At 39.5% G+C, this 22,060-nt stretch overlaps 3 protein-coding genes across 11 annotated transcripts in view; 2 read left to right on the top strand and 1 right to left on the bottom strand.

Moving 5' to 3' along the window:
• The window catches only part of NSRP1 (nuclear speckle splicing regulatory protein 1), a 56,008-nt gene extending 49,522 nt beyond the window's left edge, over window positions 1-6,486 (top strand). For 4 of the 9 annotated variants that reach the window (XM_045889547.3, XM_064583171.1, XM_064583169.1 and 1 more), the window contains 3 exons: window positions 1,412-1,619; window positions 2,815-2,923; window positions 4,682-6,483. In XM_045889547.3, the coding sequence (XP_045745503.1) occupies window positions 1,412-1,619; window positions 2,815-2,923; window positions 4,682-5,741 (1,377 nt within the window). In that variant the 3' untranslated portion in view covers window positions 5,742-6,483. Of the gene's footprint in view, window positions 1-1,411; window positions 1,620-2,814; window positions 2,924-4,681 lie in introns of all 9 variants that reach the window. The other 5 variants (XM_054510977.2, XM_054510976.2, XM_064583167.1 and 2 more) reach the window with 3 other exon arrangements.
• A 13,376-nt stretch (window positions 6,487-19,862) lies between these two features.
• The window catches only part of SLC6A4 (solute carrier family 6 member 4), a 36,316-nt gene continuing 34,118 nt past the window's right edge, over window positions 19,863-22,060 (bottom strand). Inside the window, exon 14 of the mRNA XM_045889549.2 lies at window positions 19,863-20,673. Within this exon, the coding sequence (XP_045745505.1) occupies window positions 20,599-20,673 (75 nt within the window). The 3' untranslated portion in view covers window positions 19,863-20,598. The remainder of the gene's footprint in view (window positions 20,674-22,060) is intronic.
• On the top strand, window positions 20,821-21,686 carry LOC123854359 (ras-related protein Rab-11A-like). The gene has a single exon (XM_045889550.3). The coding sequence runs from the start codon at window positions 20,954-20,956 to the stop codon at window positions 21,602-21,604; it is 651 nt and encodes a 216-aa protein (XP_045745506.1). The 5' UTR covers window positions 20,821-20,953; the 3' UTR covers window positions 21,605-21,686.

Below are 22,060 nucleotides of genomic sequence, written 5' to 3'. Positions count from 1 at the left end.
CCTGCATTTTATATCTTAATCTTATTTAGCATGAGGAATGATCTGAGAAAAAGCTTTTATAAGGGTATTTGAAGTGTGAAGAGCCCCTAGTTCCAGATAATACAGTTTTGATTTAGAACCCACAAAGCCCTGCATTTAGTATCCTAATAGGAGTGAGTAAATTATCTAACAATAAAAACAATAAGTTTTGATTTTTTGTTTTACCACCTTCACAAATACATTTTTTTTTTTTAAGATTTTTTTTTTTTTTAATTTATTTATTTGAGAGAGAGAGTGAGAGAGAGAGAGAGAGCACAAGAGGGGGGAGCGGGAGAGGGAGAAGCAGACTCCCCGCCAAGCAGGGAGCCCGATGCGGGACTCGATCCAGGGACTCCAGGATCATGACCTGAGCCGAAGGCAGTCGCTTAACCAACTGAGCCACCCAGACGCCCCACAAATAAATTTTTGAACTTTTTTTTCTTAGAAAGTCTTTGTATTAGGGGCACCTGGGTGGCTCAGTCGGTTGGACGTCTGCCTTCGGCTCAGGTCATGGTCCTAGAGGACCGGGATTGAGCCCCACGTTGGGCTCCCTGTTCAGCGGGGGGTCTGCTTCTCCCTCTCCCTCTGCTCCTCCCCCTACTCATGCTCTCTCTCGATCCCTCTCTCAAATTAAAAAAAAAAAAAAAAAGTCTTTGTATTAGAAACTCCTCTTCCTGTTCATATTTTTGTGTTTTATCATCCTCTCATTTCTTTATTGCTTTCAAGCTGGTAACTGAATCATCTGCACATATGATCATATTTTTAGTTTGAAAAAATAATTGAGAGTGGGGTCTTGATATAAATTCACACTATCATTCTTCTTCTTTCACAAGCACAGACTGATTTTTAAAGATCTTTACATTTTATAGTATGTACAAGTAGGGTAGTGGTGTAAAATTATAGCTGTTTTTTTTTTAAATAGGCTCCATGTGGAGCCCAGTGCAGGACTTGAACTCACGACCCCGAGTTCAAGACCTGAGCTGAGATCGAGTCGGACACTTAACCGACTCAGCCACTCGGGAGCCCCCATGTATTCTTTTAAATAACCGTATTTCAACTAATGTGAAAAACTAGTAAGAACCTTTCTGATTCACTGATCTGTTGAAATATTGAGATAATACCTGTAAAAAGGGTGAAAACACAGTGGAAAAATTACTTAGTTTGAAATTTTAAAGTAAAATAGGATTTTGAATTATTTCTGTCTTTACACTTAAATTTTTCTTGAAAAGAATTTTAGTTTCAGTCTTGCTAGTTAAATTTATATTTAATTTTGAGATGATGACAGTCCCACCTATTTGGACTAGCCATTTTTATCCTAATAAATTCATGATAAAAACAGAATATTCTTAATTTTTATCCTTGATTCTTCCCTAAATCTTATTTTTTCCTCTAGCCCAAGTATATTCACAACCTACTAAAAGCAGTTGAGATCAGAAAAAAGGAACAGGAAAAGAGAATGGAAAAAAAAATACAGAGAGAACGAGAAATGGAGAAGGGAGAATTTGATGATAAGGAGGCATTTGTGACATCTGCCTATAAGAAAAAACTGCAAGAGAGAGCTGAAGAGGAAGAAAGAGAAAAAAGGGCTGCTGCACTCGAAGGTGAACTGGAAGAGGGAGGAGGGGAGAAGGAAACAGAAGCAGCAAAATTCTGCCCTGTGGTTTCGCCATTTGCTCTGTCCCTGAACTTCTAGATTATAATGTTGTGGTCCTCATTTGTGTATATGAACTCGAGGTGTAGATACGATATTCTGTGATATTATAAAATGGAGAAAAGACAATGACTAAAAACATAGCTATACTTTTATTTATTTTTTAAAGATTTTATTTATTTATTTGACAGAGAGAGACACAGCGAGAGAGGGAACACAAGCAGGGGGAGTGGGAGAAGGAGAAGCAGGCTTCCCGCTGAGCAGGAAGCCCGATGCGGGGCTCGATCCCAGGACCCTGGGATCATGATCTGAACTGAAGGCATATGCTTAAACAACTGAGCCACCCAGGCGCCCCATAGCTGTACGTTTAGTAACTATTACTTCTATTGGACTTTTCACATCTCTCATTTTGTTTCTTAAAACTATGGCCATTACAAGTCATTGCCTTAGAAAATAATTCCAAATGTAAAAAACCTTTATTATAAGTCATACACCACACGATATTTGTCAGAAGCAATATAAACTAAGATTTAAATCCTACTTATATTTTCTGGGTTTAGAAAACTAGAGTAACATCACTCAAGGAACTGGGTGGGCCTTCAGAAAAAGAATAATGTTAATTCAAGAAAGAACAAAAATGTGCAGGAGCCAAAGAATGTCTTAGGGCTTTACTTCAGACTTTCTAATCGTGGTCATTTCTCAAGATCTAAGTACATTGTATACTTACAAATAACTTAATTGGCAAGTGCTCATAGAAGTTTTAAATAGAAGGAAATCAAATCTATAATATTCTGTCTAGGCATGTACTATGTGTTTATATAGAATACCAGTTGGCAAGTTTTCTGTGAAGGACCAGATAAGTAAATATTTTAGGCTTTGTGTACCATATGATCTCTGCTGGAGCTACTAAATTCTGCCTTTCTAATGGAAAAGCAGCCTTAAACAATAAATGAACAAGGCTACATTCCGATAAAAATTTCTTTACAAAAACAGTAGGCCACATTTGGCATGCAGGCTATAGTTTGCCAGCTAGATCCAAAGAGTAGTTGATACACTGTGTATGTGACATTCTCTGTACCTCTAAAACTGAACTGTGTTGTGCCTTGTTGAATCTATTCCTCTCACTTTTGCTTGCCCTCTCTTAGCACGTTTGGATGTAACCAAGCAGAAAGATCTCAGTGGATTTTATAGACACCTGTTAAATCAAGCAGTTGGTGAAGAGGAAGTACCTACATGCAGCTTTCGTGAAGCCAGGTGAGACGCGGCATATGGAATAGTAGAAGAAAGATTCCTTTCATGATCTGTGGTTGTGGGATCATTTTAACCCTTTGAAAGATAGAGGATTGCAGCACTGCATATTGTGTTGTCAGCCAAACCTGACCTAATTGAATTGCTAGGGATTTGCAGTTTCTTAATTCAAAACCTACGGATTACATGTATGTTCAAATAGTATATAAGAGAAGTGGTTTATTTCCGTAAATAGAACATGGCCTCTATAAAACAGAAGATTCACGTATCAACAGCTAGAAATGCACTACCTGATGTGTAGCCACATTGCAAATACTCAGTTGCCACATTTGGCTAGTGACTACCATATTAGATGGCACAGATATGAACATTACCATGTCTGTAGATATGTCCATTAGCACTGGCATAGAAAGTAAGGATTGGAGGGGTTTTTTGATAAAATTATAAGATATTGTAGGAATGGTGAAATGACTGTCATAAGTATATAGCTGAAGGTAAAAGGGAGAATTTGTCTTAAGCTTGTATCTGAGTAAATGGTTTTTTGGAACAGAAACATTCATATTAGAGGATCTAAGTCTGTGTTGCTGGGAAAAGGAAAGAGTAGAATTAAGGCTAAAGAGACAGAATTAGATTTATACTCCACCTTCCCTCCCCCCCTCCAAATGCTGGGTTTGATTACAAAATTGATGAAAATTGTGAGTCTAAGAAAATATATTTGAAGACAGATTTTTGATTGGAAAATTAGAATTTCTATTAGAGTTTCATCTGGAATAGTTGTGAGGCCAGCCATGAAACTCCATAATGTCATTTAATAGTTGTACTTTTCTCAGAGTCTAATAATAGAATTCCAAAGTATTAGGTAATCCTTCAGCCAAGACAGTTCTGCCAGCAGTTCCCAGAGAACCACAGTTGTTCTCTTAGTATGATTATTATGCGATCAGTAAGAATGAACGTGTGGCTAATGTAAATAAATGAGCCGCACTTATCAGTTGGGAAAATGTAGGTAATGTAAACAATTTTTAGTGGATTGTAATCAGATGGATTCACGTATTCCTATTTTGTTGTGATAGGTGCCAGGGGGTAATACCAGGATGCTCGTGCCTTTTTAATCATAAGAGATTATTTAGTGATATTTAGAATTAGATTTTGCTGTGAAAATATCTCAGCTATTTCCAGGACTATTCTTGAATTTTTTAAAAAGAAAGGAATAAGAATCCAACAAAGAGCTGCAACTTGAACTTCATGTTGTGAAAATAGTACTTAGATCCAGAATATATCTTACTTTTCCCAATTTTTCTTTGTCATGCTTAACAAAAATGAAGACCTTACACAGACTTATGCCTAAAGATTCTAGTGGTCCAATACAGAAAGGCTCATTTTCTCTATTTCACTTCTACCTTTTTCTGAAAATATTCTGAATGGTTAGAAAGTACTAGTTTGGGGGCACCTGGATGGCTCAGTGGGTTAAGCGACTGCCTTTGGCTTAGGTCGTGATCTCAGGGTCCTGGGATCGAGTCCCACGTAGGGCTCCCTGCTCATCGGGGAGCCTGCTCCCTCTGACCCTCTCCCCTGTCATGCTGTTTCTCTCTCAAAAAAAATAAAAAGAAAATACTAGTTTGCAGATGTTTACAAGGTAAATAGACAGCACCTTTTTGCATTTAGTAGTTGCATTGGTTTAAGTATTGAGAAAAATTATATGAACACTTCATGTGCTTATTACTACAGTAATAATGTGGCATTTTGTGTTATATTATTTGTTTTAAGGTCTGGGATAAAGGAAGAGAAATCAAGGGGTTATTCTGATGAAGTAAGTTCAGAGAACAGAATACCACATGAGAAATGCAGTCTCCAAACTGTTGTGCAAGCAGAAGAAAACCCAGATGCAGACAGTGACTTTTATGCTAATAGTGAGGATGACGAAATGGAAGAAAATAATAAAGTGAACTGCAGAAGGAAAAAGGTCACAGAGACCTCCGAGAGTGACTCCAAGCATCAGAGAAATCAAGCGCACTCACGGTCTTCTAGTGAAGAAAGAGAGCATGGTACCAAATGCCACACAAAAAGGTCCAAGTCAGGAGTTCATGAGAAAAGGGAAGATCAGCACCAAGAGAGACAATCCAGGGATCATGAGAACTATTACACTGACCGTGGTTCCCGAAAAGAAAAGAAGGATTCTCAGAGGCACAGAGAGGTCAGTCACAGAGCTTCTCACTGGAAGAGGCATGAACATGAAGATAAACTGAGGGGAAGAGACCAAAGAGAAAGAAATGACAGAGATTGGAAAAGGGAGAAAGACAGGGAGAAATACTCCCCAAGAGAACAAGAAAGAGATAGACCACGAAATGATCATGACCGACACAATGAGAAAGGAGGAGAGAAAGAAGAGAAAAGCAAAGAAAAGGAAGAGCATATGAAAGCAAGGAAAGAAAGATATGAAAACAGTGATAAGTACAGAGATAGAGAACGAGAAATAAGTGTTCAATCTTCAGAAAGAAGCCGAGACAAAAAAGAAAGCAGCCCAAATTCTAGGGCAAAGGATAGGTTTCTTGACCGGGAAAGATCCAATAAAATGAGAAATACGGAAAAGGACAAAGAAAGAAACCCAGAAAAACCCTCCAGTTCTGAAACATCCCTGGGAGCAAAACACATACTCACAGAGGGATGCCAAGAGATGGGCAAAGAACAAGAGAGACCACATGAGGTGGGGAACAAGTTTGCAAAACGAAGCAATGAAGAAACTGTAATGTCGGCTAGAGACAGGTACCTGGCCAGGCAAATGGCACGGGTTAATGCAAAGACGTATATTGAGAAAGAAGACGATTGATAACTGCCCAAATAGAAAGACCTGTGGAAGCACAAAAATTGTAACTCCTGGACCATGGTGTGTGAAGGCACAAAGGAGTGTGTTAACAGTGGTTGGGAGGGTATTTTTTAATGTATTTTCAGAATTCATTTTTGGTTAAGTAAAAAATAAGTCCTTTTTTCTTGAATGTTTGAGTGAATTGATATATATATTACCAATACCACATTCTTGGTTGTAATCAAGCCACTTAAAGAATGTTAAATCCCTATAGTTACTTAATGAGGAAAATGGGCTCCACTGTAGCTATTAAAAAATAATTCAAACAACTCCCCTAATAATGTTGGTTTTGTTGCAGGGAGGTGTTAGGTTTATAAATACTGTATTCTAGATAAAAATATGGATTTCAGGGGCACCCAGGTGGCTCAGTCGTTAAGCGTCTGCCTTCGGCTCAGGTCGTGATCCCAGGGTCCTGGGATCGAGTCCCACATCAGGCTCCCTGCTCAGCGGGAGGCCTGCTTCTCCCTCTCCCACTCCCCCTGCTTGTATTGTATTCCCTCTCTCGCTGTCTCTCTCTGTCAAATAAATAAATAAAATCTTCAAAAAAAAATTTTTTTTTAAATGTGGATTTGAACAATAGAGACTATTGTTATACTTCACATTCTGAAATTTGTGTTAATGTATAATGGATCATACATCTTGTGTAAGTAACTTTCTAGCTCACAGCACATTTGGCTTAAATGCAAATAAAAATAGTGATGTGTTTGTACATTTAATTCATGCTCATATTTTATTTTAAAAGTATGTCACTCATTTATGCCACAATTCCTCTTTTATTTTTTTAATTTTAAAAATCACTTTAATTCTGATCCCCTATCAAGTTAGTAAATTGGTTATGTTATTTCAGTCAGTTTTAGGTAAGGGTAAAAAGATGGAGACATTTAGTCAAAATGAAGTTAGCTAAAGATTCAGGTAGCCTATTTAAGAGCCTGTCTTATTTTATATACTTAAGAAACTTAACATTTGGGGGCACCTGTGTGGGTCAGTTGGTTAAATGTCTGACTTGATTTCAGCTCAGGTTGTGATCTCAGGGCCATGAGATCAAGCCCCATGTCAGGCTCCTGTGCTGGGTGAGATTCTCCCTCTCCTCTGCCCCTCCCCCTACTCTCTCTCTCTCTCAAAAAAAGAATACTGAGTTTTAGAAAAGACATAATATTAAGGATCAAATTTAGCATTCGTAAATCATTTTATTATAGCTTTAAAGCCAAAAAGGGAAAGTAACAAGAAATCTAATGCCCATATCTCTTGACTGATACATTAAATATCAGTTGCATCCGAATAATTTAAAAAGATCAGTGATGGGGCGCCTGGGTGGCTCAGTCAGTTAAGCGTCTGCCTTCAGCTCAGGTCATGATATCAGGGTCCTGGGATCGAGCTCCATGTCAGGCTCCATGCTCAGCGGGGAATCTGCTGCTTTCTCTGCCTCTGTGTGTGCTCTCTCAAGTAAATAAAATCTTTAAATAAAAATAAAATAGATCAGTGACAGACATTTAAAAAGCACTGAATACATGTACACAGAGGGAGTCATATAACTGAAAAAGTTCAGGTGAGATGATGGAAGAGCGTGAGTGACAGGCTAAAAATCTTCAACCTTGATAGGGGAATATGGTTCCTTTGTTGGAGTTGTTATAAGTAGAGCCATATATTAGATTAAATTTTTTAAAAGATTTTATTTATTTGACAGCACAAGCAGGGGGAGCAGCAGAGGGAGAGGGAGAAGCAGACTCCCCGCTGAGCAGGAAGCCCCACGTGGGCTCGATCCCAGGACTCCAGGATCATGACCTGAGCCGAAGGCAGATGCTCAACCAACTGAGCCACCCAGGCGCCCCTAGAAAGATTAATTTAACTATAGTATGTAAGCTATAGTCAAGGAGGGAGAGACTGGAGTTAAATCTGATAAGAAATTAGATTTCTTTCCCTGTGGACTTTCCTTCTGGACTTGTGAAAGTCCAGAGACTTTCACAAAGCAGCTTGGATGCTTTGGATAGGAAAAGCTATATATTACTCTTAACAAAATTTGACATAACTCAGGGACGAACTACAAATTAGGGGTTTTCTTTTGATCTCCAGATACATAGATGTTTTTACCTCTCTGGCATTCATTTTACCCTTTTCTGAGAACAGTGCCTTGGTTTTCCCTTGGGGAAGTACCCCTTCACTACTTAATCCAGTGGTTCAAATGGGGTTGAAGAGGCTCCAGGAAAGGTATGTGACTTAAGCGAGGCCAAGTCAGACTTAAAGAGATGTTTTCCACTACCATTGCCGACTTCAAAGGTGAGGTAAGTCCAGAGTTGTATGGGAGAATGAGTGCCTCACTGCCTGACAGGCTAATTGGTTAACACGGAATGAACACATCCAGTGCAAAAAGAGAACATTACCTGACCCACAGAAGCTCTCTTCACACCCCTTCCTGGCTTCCTTATTACCCCTTCCCCTTTCACTTTTTTTTAAAGATTTTACTTATTGGAGAGAAAGCATAAGCCGGGGAGGAGCAGAGGGAGAAGGACAAGCAGACTCCACGCTGAGCATAGAGTCCGATGTGGGGCTCGATCCCATGACCCATGAGATCATGACCTGAGCCAAAACCAAGAGCCGGAAGCTTAACTGACCACCCAGGCACCCTCTCCCACTTTGACTTTTAACACCATAGATTAGTTTTTCTTGTTTTCTAGATTTTGTAGTACTTACACATTCTACTGCAGTTGGACATGAGTTATTTCCTGTTTGGGGTTATTATGAATACACTTCTAGGAGCATTCTGGTCCTTGTCAAAATTTTAGCATGTACATGTATATGTTTTGGTTGGGTATTTCCTAGGGATGGAATTGCTGACCCATAGGTTATGCATAGTGTAGCTTTATTAGGTACTGTCAGTTATCCAAAATACACATCATCAATGTATTCTCATACATTGCTCCACGTTCTTGCTTACACTTGGTAACTGTTTACCTTTTGTCTTTTGAGTTTTGTCGTTCTGTTGGGTGTGATGATATCTCACGGTTTTGTGGTTCCCTTATGGCTGCCATATATTTATTAGCATTTGAGTATCTCCCTTTTGAAGAGTGTTTCTTTTGCCTATCTTGGAGGGGTTGGGGCTATTATCTGCCTTTTTTCATGACCTAAATTATTTTTTATTTTTTTAGAGTGGGAGAGAGAATCCCAAGCAGGCTCCATGCCCAATGCAGAGCCTGATGTGGGGCTCGATCTCAACCCCAACATCATAACCCAAGCCAAAATCAAAAGTAAGACATTTAGGGGCGCCTGGGTGGCTCAGTCGTTAAGCTTCTGCCTTCGGCTCGGGTCGTGATCCCGGGGTCCTGGGATCGAGTCCCACATCGGGCTCCCTGCTCAGCGGGAAGTCTGCTTCTCCCTCTCCCACTCCCCCTGCTTGTGTTCCTTCTCTCGCTGTTGTCTCTCTCTGTCAAATAAAATATTTAAAAAAAAAAAAAGACATTTGACCAACTGAGTCACCCAGGCGCTCCAATTCTTTATATGTTCTAGGTAGGAGTTGTCTTTGCAAGTAATTTCTCCCCCTCAGTGGTTTGCCTTTTCACTCTCAATGGTATCTATTAATGAACAGAAATCTTTAATTGTCATAAAGTTCAAGTTAATCAAAAGTTAAAATTTAAAGCTCACTTCCTCAGTTGCTTAGACATTTGAAGATGTCAATAGCAGCATGTATCTAGTGGCTACCATATAGGAAAGTGCAGATTTATATAACATTTCTACCATTGCAGAAAGTTCTGGACAGCATTCTTCTAGAAGCATAATGCTTCTACAGTAATGTCTACTTTTCACAATTAGATTTACCATGCACCTGGAAAGAATGTTTTATATAGTATAATATGGGGAGTAAGATCTTTTTCCAACTGGGGGTAGCAAATAGACTCATCGGTGAGTGAAAATTTGTTCAAATTAAAACCACAGTGAATACCACCAAACATCCACCGAGAATGGCAAAAATATTTAGGTACAATACTAAGTGTTGCTTTCGACATGGAGCAGTAGTCATCTATACTACCAGTGGCAAATGAACTTGTAGAACCTTTTTTGAAAACAATGTGGTGATGCACATTTTCTATAACTTGTGTTTTTCCACAGGTGCACCAGGAATTTTCATAATAGTGTTTTTCATCAAACCAGAAATAACCTAGAATGTCACCATTAGTAAATGAATTTGGTATCTGTATAAACACAATACAGTGAAAACACTAGAGCTACACACAATTGGGATGAATTTCACAGTATTGTAAGAAAAAGTAATTTGCTTTGTTATTTTTAAAAGAAGCAAAATGATACCATATATAGATACATGGTAAGTAAAACTAAGAAAAAGCAAGGAAATGATTGTTAGAGTCAAGATTCATGATACAAGAGAGGTACACACAGGGCTTCTAGATGCTGACAATGTTCCACTTCTTGACTTGGATGGTAGTTACTTGGCTGTTCTTCTCATTGTAAATACATTTTATATATTCTGTACGTGTAATATATCTCAACATTTTTGTAATCTTATTTTTTTTTTAAGATTTTATTTATTTGACAGAGAGACAGCAAGAGAGGGAACACAAGCAGGGGGAGTGGGAGAGGGAGAAGCAGGCTTCCCGCGGAGCAGGGAGCCCGATGCGGGGCTCGATCCCAGGGCCCTGAGATCATGACCTGAGCCAAAGGCAGATGCTTAACGACTGAGCCACCCAGGTGCCCCAACATTTCTGTAATCTTAAAATTTCTAATATATGAGTCAGAGGAACTGTTGGCCATCCTGGTTAATCTTAGTCATTTCTACAGGAAGTATCTATAAGAGGTTGATTTATAGAATGGCTTATGCACAGGGCGGCAGTTACTTGATAATGTATGATTTGAGCTAGTATAAATAAGAAATTCATTAAATTTGTTGCTAGTTGTGTGTTCTTTTTTTTTTTTTTAAGATTTTATTTATTCATGAGAGAGAGAGAGGCAGAGGGAGAAGCAGGCTCCCCGCAGAGCGGGGAGCCCGATGCGGGACTCGATCCCAGGACCCTGGGATCATGACCCGAGCTGAAGGCAGACGCTTAACCGACTGAGCCACCCAGGTATCCCTGTGTGTTCTTTTTTAAGATTTTATTTATTGGGATGCCTGGGTGGCTTAATCAGTTAAACATCTGCCTTCGGCTCAGGTCATGATCCCAGGGTCCTAGGATCGAGTCCCACCTCGGGCTCCTTGCTCAGCAAGGAGCCTGCTTCTCCCTCTGCCTGCTGTTCCTCCTGCTTGTGCTCTCTCTTTCTCTCTCAGATAAATAAAATCTTTAAAAATTTTATTTATTTACTTGAGAAAGGGAAGGAAAAGCAGGCTCCTGCTGAGCAGAGAGCCCGATGTGGGGCTTGATCCCAGGACCCTGGGATCATAACCTGAGCCAAAGGCAGATGCGTAAGTGACTAAGCCACCCAGGTGCCCTTAGATGTGTTCTTTTACATGGATGTGAGGTCCATGGGGTGCCTGGGTGGCTCAGTCGGTTAAGTGTCCAACTCTTGGTTTCGGCTCATGTCATGATCTCCTGGGTAGTGGGATTGAGCCCCACATCAGGCTCCACGCTCAGCGGGGAGTCGGCTTGGGGGTTATCTCCCTCTGCTCTTCCTCTCACTTTCTCTCAAATAAATAAATACATCTTTTTAAGAATAAGTAAATAAGGTCCAAAATAATGTACTTAAATTTTACGAATTGATAAATAGCTGTTCCCCTGACTCAATTTTCAACAATACACAAGTAACTCAAAATGTTTTCATTTTCCTTCTCCCTCCCCTTGTTGACTCTCACTGCAGTCATATCAAATACATAGTGCTGTTTCATGATAACCATGCCTTCCCACATACTGGTTGCTTTGCCTAGAATGCCACCTATGTTTCTACCTAACTTGTTCCTTTTTTTTTAAAAGATTTTATTTATTTATTTGACAGATAGAGAACACAAGTAGGCAGAGTGGCAGACAGAGGGGGAGGGAGAAGCAGGCTCTTCACTGAGCAGGGAGCCAGACATGGGGCTTGATCCCAGGACCCCAGGATCATGACCTGAGTCGAAGGCAGCAGCTTAACTGACTGAGCCACCCAGGCGCCCCTACCTAACTTGTTACTTTTAAAACTGAACAAAAGTGGGGCGCCTGGGTGGCTCAGTCGTTAAGCGTCTGCCTTCAGCTCAGGTCATGATCCCAGCGTCCTGGGATCCAGCCCCGCATCGGGCTCCCTGCTCCGCGGGAAGCCTGCTTCTCCCTCTCCCCCTCCCCCTGCTTGTGTTCCCTCTCTCGCTGTGTCTCTCTCTGTCAAATAAATAAATAAAATCTTAAAAAAAAAAAAAAAACTGAACAAAAGTGGTATTGCCTCCATAAAGGCTCTCTTAATACCGCTCTTTCAGCAGCACCTCTATCTTCTTTGCATTCTGTGCATTATGATAGTATGTTAGTTGTTGAAGGGCAAAGACCCAATCTCAACTTTATATGCCCAATGCCTACTCTAATGCAAAGTTTTGTTTCTTTTATCTTAATATCCCCTAAGCATTTCTTAAAATCAGAATTATTAAACTGGAATGACCTTAGAGATCATCTAATGTAACCCTTCCAATTTAAAATGTTTTTAATGCACTATGACATCATGTTTAAAAGCTGAGACTTGGAGGTCTAGGGTCTACTACTTACTAGCTGCATAGCCTTGGACAAATTAAGTTCTCTACGCTTCAGTCTCATTTGTAAAATGGGGATAATAAAAGTGTTTCTTTTGGGGCACCTGGCTGGCTCAGTCAGAGGAGCATGCAGCTCTTGATCTCAGGGTTGTGAGTTTGAGCCCCACATGGGATATAGAGATTACTTTTTTAAAAAATCTTAAGAAAATAAAAAATGAAAGTGTGTCTTTCATAAGATTGATGTGAGAATTGCTTAAAACAATGCATGCAATGCTGTGCCTGACATTAGTAAGCACCCAGTAAATATCAGTATTTGTCATCAGTTATATTATTACTACCCATGAGGAGATGGGGCTGGTGAAGTTGAGTGACTTATATAAGGTTACTTAGTTTAGTAGTTGCTGAGAAAGGAGCCCTTGTCTTCTCAATCCTGTCTGTTCTTTACATTGGTGCAGGGAAGGTTTTTGCTTTTGGAAAAATATATGACATCAGTCATACGATGGAGGGAAACTAGGCCAGATAAATGACATGAAATATGTATTTTCATGCATTTAGCAAGTTGAGGGCTATGTGCCAGATGTGTTAAATTCTTGTTCATTATGTTAAGAAGACAAAGCCTAAAAGAAGAAATAAGGAATAGTTAGCAGGAAAATTTGTGGGTTGGGAAAAAGAGTTTAAAAATATACTTAAGTTTCTCTCCTGGAAGATGCTTTCTTTATCCAAGCTCTGCCCACCCCATTATACTACTAATCCCCATCCTCACTTTGCCCCTTAAGAAAATATGATGGCTTTTTAAGGCTTTAATTATAACTATGAATGTAAACTGATCCTCTCCCCTTTTGATCATTCCTTCCCTAGCAATTCAGTCCATTAAGGGGTGCTGTGCAGGGTAAAAGCTATCATGGCCCAGAGCTGGGTGTCACTAAAACTCAGTGAAGAAAAGAATTATGTAGGCACAGCCTACACTCTGTGTCAGCCCAAATGAGAGTGGAGGGTAATCGTGCAGAGAGGAGGCCCATGCAAGAGGTTGAGCCCAGGTGTGGTCAAGAAGGCATCCATAGAGTGAGTGCAGTGTGACTGCCCAGGACGGTTGTCAGCCTGAGCAAGGTGAGAAGCGCATCCGTTCAGGGGACAATCCCAGCACCAGGTGTCAGAACCTGAGTGGGAGAAGGAGATCAGAAGCCGTAGACTATTGCTTACGTTCAGGGACACCGATCAAATAAGGAAATCTATTCAGGATAATGGGAACCAGCCTTCTCATTGTCCTAGAAGGGGTTATAAATATAAAGACAGAAAGTGAGAGAGAACTTTGCAGTGTTGGGTTAGAACTGGAGATACTGGTGTGAACTCAGTTTTCACAGTAGAGATCCAGAAATAATTAAGGAATGCAAGTGTGTGTGTGTGTGCACAAATACACACATGCACACACATACTTTTGTTCTGTCCAATGAGAGGACTTGGGATCAGTGACAGCCCAATAGCAATGATCATACCTACCCCCTAAATCTTGGTTTCTAAATACATCATTCACTAAAAGGAACCAGGGCTTCCTGGAGGGAAAGGCTGTGTCAGGGAAAGTACAAGATGCTCCTGGAACATTTTACTCCAGAAAGTAAGGAAGTGTTCTAAATGATGGGGACATGTCAAAGGGACAGCTTGCCAAGACTCTCACTGGCTCAGCATGGGATGATTTGAGCATCAAAATTAATGATTATAGTCCACTGAACAAAATAGGAATCCATAACAAATACATGAATAAAAGAGAAGGAAGGGGTTATTTGCACAATCTCAGAGGAACACTCCCTTACAAAATACTAATTAATTACAAAAAAGAAAAGAAACTTGACAGCGAAAAGCCTGGCAAACACCACCTTATTTGTGTGATTGAAGTTAACATGAATATGGGACAAATCAAATTGTGCTCCTCCAGATAGAGGAACACAGCATCATTCCCACGATATTTGCCAAAATACTTAGCCTGAATCTAATCATGAGGAATCCGTCTTCAAACAAATCAAACTGAGGGGCATTCTGCCAAATATCTGATTTGTAATCTTCAGAAGTATTGAGGTCATGAAAGTCAAGGGAAGACTGGGAATCTGTTCTGGCCTGAAGGAGACAAAAGCGACATGAAACTAAATGAAATGTGTGATTCTGGACTGGATCCTTTTGCTAAAAGGTCTGAGATTAAATGGTAGTGACGTATCAATGTCACTTTCCTGATTTTGATGGTTGTATTATGGTTATGAAGGAGAATGTCCATACTTGTTGAAAATACATCCCTCATGATTTTCATTTTTGAATTTAGGATCTGTGTATTTAGGCTTCTATGGATGATGATTTTAAAGATAAAGTGCAAATAACCTTTGGCTTTGAATCAGAAAGCCGAGGCGTAAGTCCTGTCCTGGAACTTTTCAGCCGTGAACTTGGGCAAATTAATTGACTTCTTTGAGCCTCAGTCTCCTCATCGGCAACACTAGGGAAATAACACCCAGAGTTCTGATGATCACGTGAGATGATATATGTGAAAACACATTATTAACTAAAGTTCTGCACAAATTGCAAAAATTGTAGTAATTTAGCTTTACTGAAATTTAATATTTTTAATTCTAGGTAGTTTTGATACTAAGTATTTGCAAATGACATGTAGTGTTGGGGAATTGTATAAATGTTTTGATAATGTACAGTTAAGATTAAGATTTTGGGCGCCTGGGTGGCTCAGTTGGTTAAGCAACTGCCTTCGGCTCAGGTCATGATCCTGGAGTCCCAGGATCGAATCCCACATCAGGCTCCCTGCTCAGCTGGGAGTCTGCTTCTCCCTCTTACCCTCCTCCCTCTCATGCTCTCTGTCTCTCATTCTCTCTCTCGCAAATAAATAAAATCTTAAAAAAAAAAAATTTAAAAAAAAGATTAAGATTTTTATCTTAACCTTAAGAGGTTGGAAGTTTTGTTTTTATTGTGAGACAGAACAAATCTATATATCATGATGTTAAGAGTTATTACAGTTGACAGTTCACAACATAAGGCATTTGCTGAGATCTCTCATCTAACCTGGACTGCGTAAATGAATACAGGGACATGCTATGCATCTTAAAGAGGGGATTCTACTTTTATACAAATAAAACTTAGTTTAGTTCTGCCACTAAAGTTTAAAAATGTTTTATGTAAAAAATAAATAGAAATTCCATTGTACCACTGTGGACAGAAGTGAATAGAAGAGGGAATTCACTTAATTGTAGTTGTAGGTAATGTGGAAGAGGAAAGTAAAGATGAAGGGAAAGAAATACCATTTATATAATTCAATTAACCATAATCAAGAACTTGAAGTACCTCACTGATATGTCCAACACATATAGTATCCTGAAAAATTGTTTGTAAATCAAATCCTATTTACTTTAAAGATTTATTTATTTGAGGGGCGTCTGGGTGGCTCAGTTGGTAAGCATCTGCCTTCAGCTCAGGTCATGATCCCGGGATCCTGGGATCGAGCCCCTAGTTGGGCTCTTTGCTCAGCAGGGAGCCTGCTTCTGACTCTCCCACTCCCCCTACCTGTGTTCTCTCGCTGTCTCTCTCTGCCAAATGAATAAATAAAAATCTTAAAAAAAAAAAAAGATTTATTTATTTGAGAGAGAGAGTATGTGTGAGTTGGGGAGGGGCAGAGGGAGAAGAGAATCCCACTGTGTGCGGGGCTCATTGCGGGGGCTCAATCTCAGGACCCTGAGATCATGACCTGGGCAGAAATTAAGAGTCGGACACTCAACTGACTGAGCCAACCAGCGGCCCCAATCAAATCCTATTTTAAATGCCATTGAAGAAATAACTGCAAACTCTTGAAGTCCCTAATTTTATCTTTTAAAATATGCATTTTTCATAAATCAAGTTTCTCAAGGTGCACTTCTAGTATTAGAGTTTGAATAAGAAGTATCTTTCAAAATAGCTTTTTTTTTTCTTTTTAAGATTTTTATTCTTAAGTAATCTCTACACCCAACATGGGGCTTGAACTCAAAACCCTGAGCTCAAGAGTCACATGCTCTACCAACTGAGCCAGCCAGGCACCCCCAGAATAGCTTTAAAAAAAAAACCCTGAAAATGTTCTTATTTGGTTATAGTATTTTAGGTATTTTAGCATAAAGATGGGATAACTCCTCCTCCCCAAATATTTGTTGTTTGGACTGTCAGTGTTTACAAACTGCTAGAAATAATGATCTACTATCATTTAGTCGAGCAATTTGGCATGGATATTGTGATGTGTTGGTAAGAGAAATACCATCTGAAATTCCAACTGAAATATATTGTGAATCATTAAAAAAAAAGACTTCTTCTCTTGAAAAGGTGAGTTATTTTGAAACACTCCGTTTAGAAACAATACTAAATAGGTCCCAATTATATGAAACAGAAGGACAGACATATTTAAGATTCCATCCTAAAATGTTTATCTTTTCCACTGAGGTAAATGCCCACTAAACCAATTGAGAGGAGTATTATTTCATTCTAGCAGAGGAAATAACCTCACCTTCATTTAGAAATTTCCAGATCCCAGGAAGAGCAGAGAAATTAGCTAGATCGCCAGGTTTGCTCTGCCTGTAATGTGGTTATCTAAACGTTAAAATACTGTTCTATCATTAAAATTTAGAGAGAGTTAAGCAATGAGGGGAAAGTAAGAAAAGAAAAAAATTTAGAAATTTGAAATACTCCATTTATGGAGCTACTTACGCTGAATTTTAATAAGATAATTTACTTATCTCTGATACTGAAAAAAAAAACTTCAAAAACCAGAATGTTTCAAGTGGACCAGAACAGCTTTCTACAGTTTAGGGATAATCTTTCTGCTGTAACATTTCTTTTCCCATATTTGATTTTATAAATTTCTCTCTCTGACATGCTTCTCAAATAAGCACTTTATAAACTCAACTTCCCAGTGAAGAGCCTTTTGTGTAACTCACCTTGTTTTAAATGATGTGTGAGCTCCATGATGACTTTAACGTATATAAGGCTTCCCACTGAGCATAGGACTATTTTGCTTTTATTACATTACTTAATTACTTATGGGATGACAGGTTGTAACATAGTCTCTCTGAGGAACCTACTGCTTTTCCCCACTACCCCCTGACCAAAAAAAAAAAAAAAAAAAAAAGGAATGAAGAGAAGGATAGTGAAAAATGTCCTCTGATTACTGCTGTGTTTAATGACACCATTCTGAACAATTCTGGTATCTTAAGCACCAGTTGTTGATTTATGAGTAGGGGAGTCGGGATGTGCTAAGAAGGGAACCAGGCTTGGATTGTACGATTCTGTAGCTAAGCACTAAGATATGGGTAAGAACACCACAGTTAAGCCATTGCCTTCCATAGTTTTAAGCTTTGCTCTGACGGTGAACCCCCAAATCAATTATACAATAGGTAGAACATTTCGGGTCACTCCTTCCTACTTATCAGAGAGAATACGATTGTAATTCTAGGAGAGTAATCTCCCTTTTCAGGCGTGGAGGTGGGGTGGATGGGTTAAATGGAAATTCATATTTAAGCTTAAATTTTGAGATTGGTATTACAAGTTAACAAGCTTAGTAAAGAGGATGGTGAGGGAGTGACTCATCTCACCAAATAACTTTTTTTTTTTTTGCCTTATTGTGAGATTTCATTATTTGATTTGATTTTCGCTAGTTGATTTTGGAGCTATTCTGTTGACTTTGTGCTTGTCAGGGTCTTCATCTCCAGATGGGGCAGCCAGGGCAATGAATTTAGGTTATAAGTCATATGCGTTCTAAACAACGAATGGAATAAATTTTAAATAGGTTGTAAGTTTTCTGGAAGGGAGATGAATTCTTTGGCTTCATTGCTTATCAATATAGGAAACAACCTTAATCAGTTGAATTGCCCTCCATGCCTTTATCTTGTGTCTTGCCTATTTCTTGGGTATTTCTTACTAATAATATCACAGCAAAAAAAAATTAACTTCAGTACTCAAATGACCTTACAATTCAATTCCATTTTTATTCTTTACTTTTATGTAAATACTGCATTAGATGTAAAAGTTCTTTAAAAGATTATTTTAAAGTCCACCTACCTACTTCTAAGTTTTCCTTTAAAAAAAAATCCATAATAGTAAATAGGGATCAAGTAAGTGCAAACCGTGCAGAACAGAGATTTTGTTATTTTTTTTTTAAGTCCAGTGAAGTCTGAAAACTTTTCAAAACACCTATATAATTCCCTCAGCACCTGGCTTGGCAAAACTCTATTCTGTTTGAAAAGTGCTTTTTAAAAAATGATGTCTTTGGAACATGCGTAAGTGTGTGTGGGATGGAAAGAATCCATATCTGAATATCTTTATAAAGTAGTTCTTAAAATTTGCAAAGCCATTTACCACTGGATCACGCTGCCGCTTCTACATCCCCTCTCCTTTCAGCGCACTAGAAAGCAAAGAGAATGGAAATAAGGTAGCATGAAGGAATGAAAGAGCGAAGATAATGAAGGTAGGTCAGTGAGGGACATTTTTTAATCCCTCTTCTCTTTTCCTCTAATATTTTGGGAAACTTCTCAGCAGCTCACATCTATAAGGAAAATATCCTGCTGGGAGAAGCAAAGAATCAGAAATAGAAGAATGTAAGGGGAGTACAAGAAGATGGCTGGGGCAGAGATTGTTGGGGAAAGAAGCCGAGAGGAAGATCTGTAATTGGATAAAAACCAAGCTTCTGCTATATGGGTCTTCTTTCTATAAGGTGGTTGGAATTAAATGCTATATATAGAGGACCGAAATGATGTGGGGCAAGATGATTGAGTTCTTTTATCATCGACTAGGCTTTATTCCCTTCAAGATTTTGGTGAGGAAATCTTACACTACAAGGTAAATTTACTTCTTTAGTTATGCATCTGAAAGTCACAAGCCACTCAAGATCAAATTTACTTGATCTGTATTCAAGGCTTTATGTGGAATGCAAGGTTGTTCATTTAACTGACCCTTTTCCAGTTAGCCTCAATCTTGAATATTAGCTGGAGGGCTCACAATCCTGGTGGTCAACCAGGAAGTGTTAGGGGAATTCCATTTAAGGCCAACCCATAGTCTCCAATTACTTCTAGATTGAGGGTGACCTTGGTTAAGGTCAGGGTGCCAGACTCTATACCCTATAAGCAAGAACTGGATTTATCCTCTCTTCACAAAGCAAGGTAACCTGAGCGGTCAAACCCGGTAATTTGAAACAGGGCTTAAACCAGATAGTCAACTGAACACCGAAGACACATTTGTCAGTATCCGTCTTCAAAGCAGTTTACGGCCAAGCCACAGTCACTAATGAAATAGGCCAGATTTGCCTGTGGAACATTATCCTGAATGTTTAACTGGCAGAGACAGGAAGATGGCAATGAAGTGCAGCAAATGCTAAACACCAGCCCATAAAGGAAGGTGCGCACTAAAGCGGGGTCATTGAAGAAGGCGAAGTTGGCAGTGATACCCTTATAATAACATACATACGCATTTGAGTAGGTGGAATTGTTAATGTAAGAAAAATTAGAGGAAATTCATATAGTTTGTAATGGGCCCAAAGTATTGGACTAGAGACAAGGATACACTGAAACAACAGTATACACAGACACACATGCTCACGTGAATACATTATTTTTCCATTTAGTTTCTACCTCTCCCTCTGCTGACTCCACAACAGCACACGGGTTACAGGGTTCTAGTAGATTCCAGCTACAGAATTCTATGCTACTCAGAAAATATATGGCTAGCAAAACGGCATCCCTGTTTTCTCCTACGTGGTTTATGCACTCATGAACAGTGAAACCTTTAGAAGCAATGGATGTCAGATACCAATGATCATAACAAGAAATGACACAGGAGACTTGTACAAACTTGCTTCTCAGCCTAATCCTAACTGATTAGATGGTGGCTTCCATCACCTCCATACACACCCTCACGCGTCCAAAATAGTCCAGTTTAGCTGTGTCATAGAGCTAACGTGGTGATATGTCCAGGAGATTTCCCAGAAACAAGTAGTTGGAGGCCATAAGGGTCTGGGCACCATAGTCTTTTGGGACTGTCTCTCCATGAAGAAGGCCCTTCCATTGTCAGGCGTAGCTGGAAATTTGTTCATTCTGAGGGGAGAAGGCGAGGCATGACTTGTCAGAACCAGAGGAAGAGGTTGTTGGGAAGCCATTTTCCCCTCACTGAAGCTTGTTATATGGCATTCAAGTGGATGTCCCCATAGGGAATTTCTGTCGCTGTTTCTGGAGTGATACCTTTAATAATACGCTGTTGGGAAGAAAATACAACGTTACAAACACTCATAACAGTACTGCAAAAATATTTCAACATTAATATTAAAACATTTAAATAGCATTTTAATGGCATTTACTAGTAAGTGGGAACAGTCTCACTGACTTTCCTTAAGAAAATAATTCCCGAGGAGCAGGGAGGGGTTCTTTACCCCGTCGGGCAGCTGAAGCTCGGCTCTCGGGTTACCCCTGCAGCGACGCCCCCTGGTCCCACCGATACCACTGCTGCTCCCGCCCCTTCGCTCCTCGGCCGCGCAATGGGCACCCGCGACGACGAGTATGACTATCTCTTCAAAGTTGTCCTTATTGGAGATTCTGGTGTTGGAAAGAGTAATCTCTTATCTCGATTTACTCGAAATGAGTTTAATCTCGAAAGTAAGAGCACCATTGGAGTAGAGTTTGCAACCAGAAGCATCCAGGTTGATGGGAAAACAATAAAGGCACAGATATGGGACACGGCAGGGCAGGAGCGATACCGAGCTATAACATCAGCATACTATCGTGGAGCTGTAGGTGCCTTATTGGTGTATGACATTGCTAAACATCTCACATATGAAAATGTAGAACGATGGCTGAAAGAACTGAGAGATCACGCTGATAGTAACATTGTTATCATGCTTGTGGGCAATAAGAGTGATTTGCGTCATCTCAGGGCAGTTCCTACAGATGAAGCAAGAGCTTTTGCAGAACAGAATGGTTTGTCATTCATTGAGACTTCCGCTCTAGACTCTACAAATGTAGAAGCTGCTTTTCAGACAATTCTGACAGAGATATACTGCACTGTTTCCCAGAAGCAAATGTCAGACAGACGTGAAAATGACATGTCTCCAAGCAACAATGTGGTTCCTATTCATGTTCCACCAACCACTGAAAACAAGCCAAAGGTGCAGTGCTGTCAGAACATTTAAGGCGTTTCTCTTCTCCCCTAGAAGGCTGTGTATAGTCCATTTCCCAGGTCTGAGATTTAAATATATTTGCAATTCTTGTGGTCACTTTGTGTTTTATTACTTCCTCATACTTACGAATTTTTCCATGTCTTAAGTCTTTTGATTTTAGCTTTATAAAATCATCCACTTGCCCCGAATGACTGCAACTTTTTTTCATACTATGGCTTCACTAGCCTTAGTTTAATAAACTGAATGTTTGGATTCCTCAGTTACTGTTTACTTTTCATCATGGAAGCCTGTCACTGTAGAACATACTAGAACTTGATCACTTGAAGCTCAGACCTATTGGTCTTGATCAAATCAAACTAAGAAGACTTTAGAAGAAATAAGCTATCATTTTGCCACAGAGCAGCTTATAATGAGCAGCTTACAATTCATACACTCTTCTCTCAATGCAGTATATATTTCCACAAATCT

Source organism: Mirounga angustirostris, unplaced genomic scaffold (genome assembly GCF_029215605.1).
Source record: "Mirounga angustirostris isolate CCGP_5_RB_7025 unplaced genomic scaffold, mMirAng1.0.hap1 SCAF_17, whole genome shotgun sequence".
Classification (NCBI taxonomy): Eukaryota; Metazoa; Chordata; class Mammalia; order Carnivora; family Phocidae; genus Mirounga; species Mirounga angustirostris.
The sequence above is the reverse complement of the archived record's forward strand: the minus strand, read 5'-3'. Positions and strand labels throughout refer to the sequence as shown.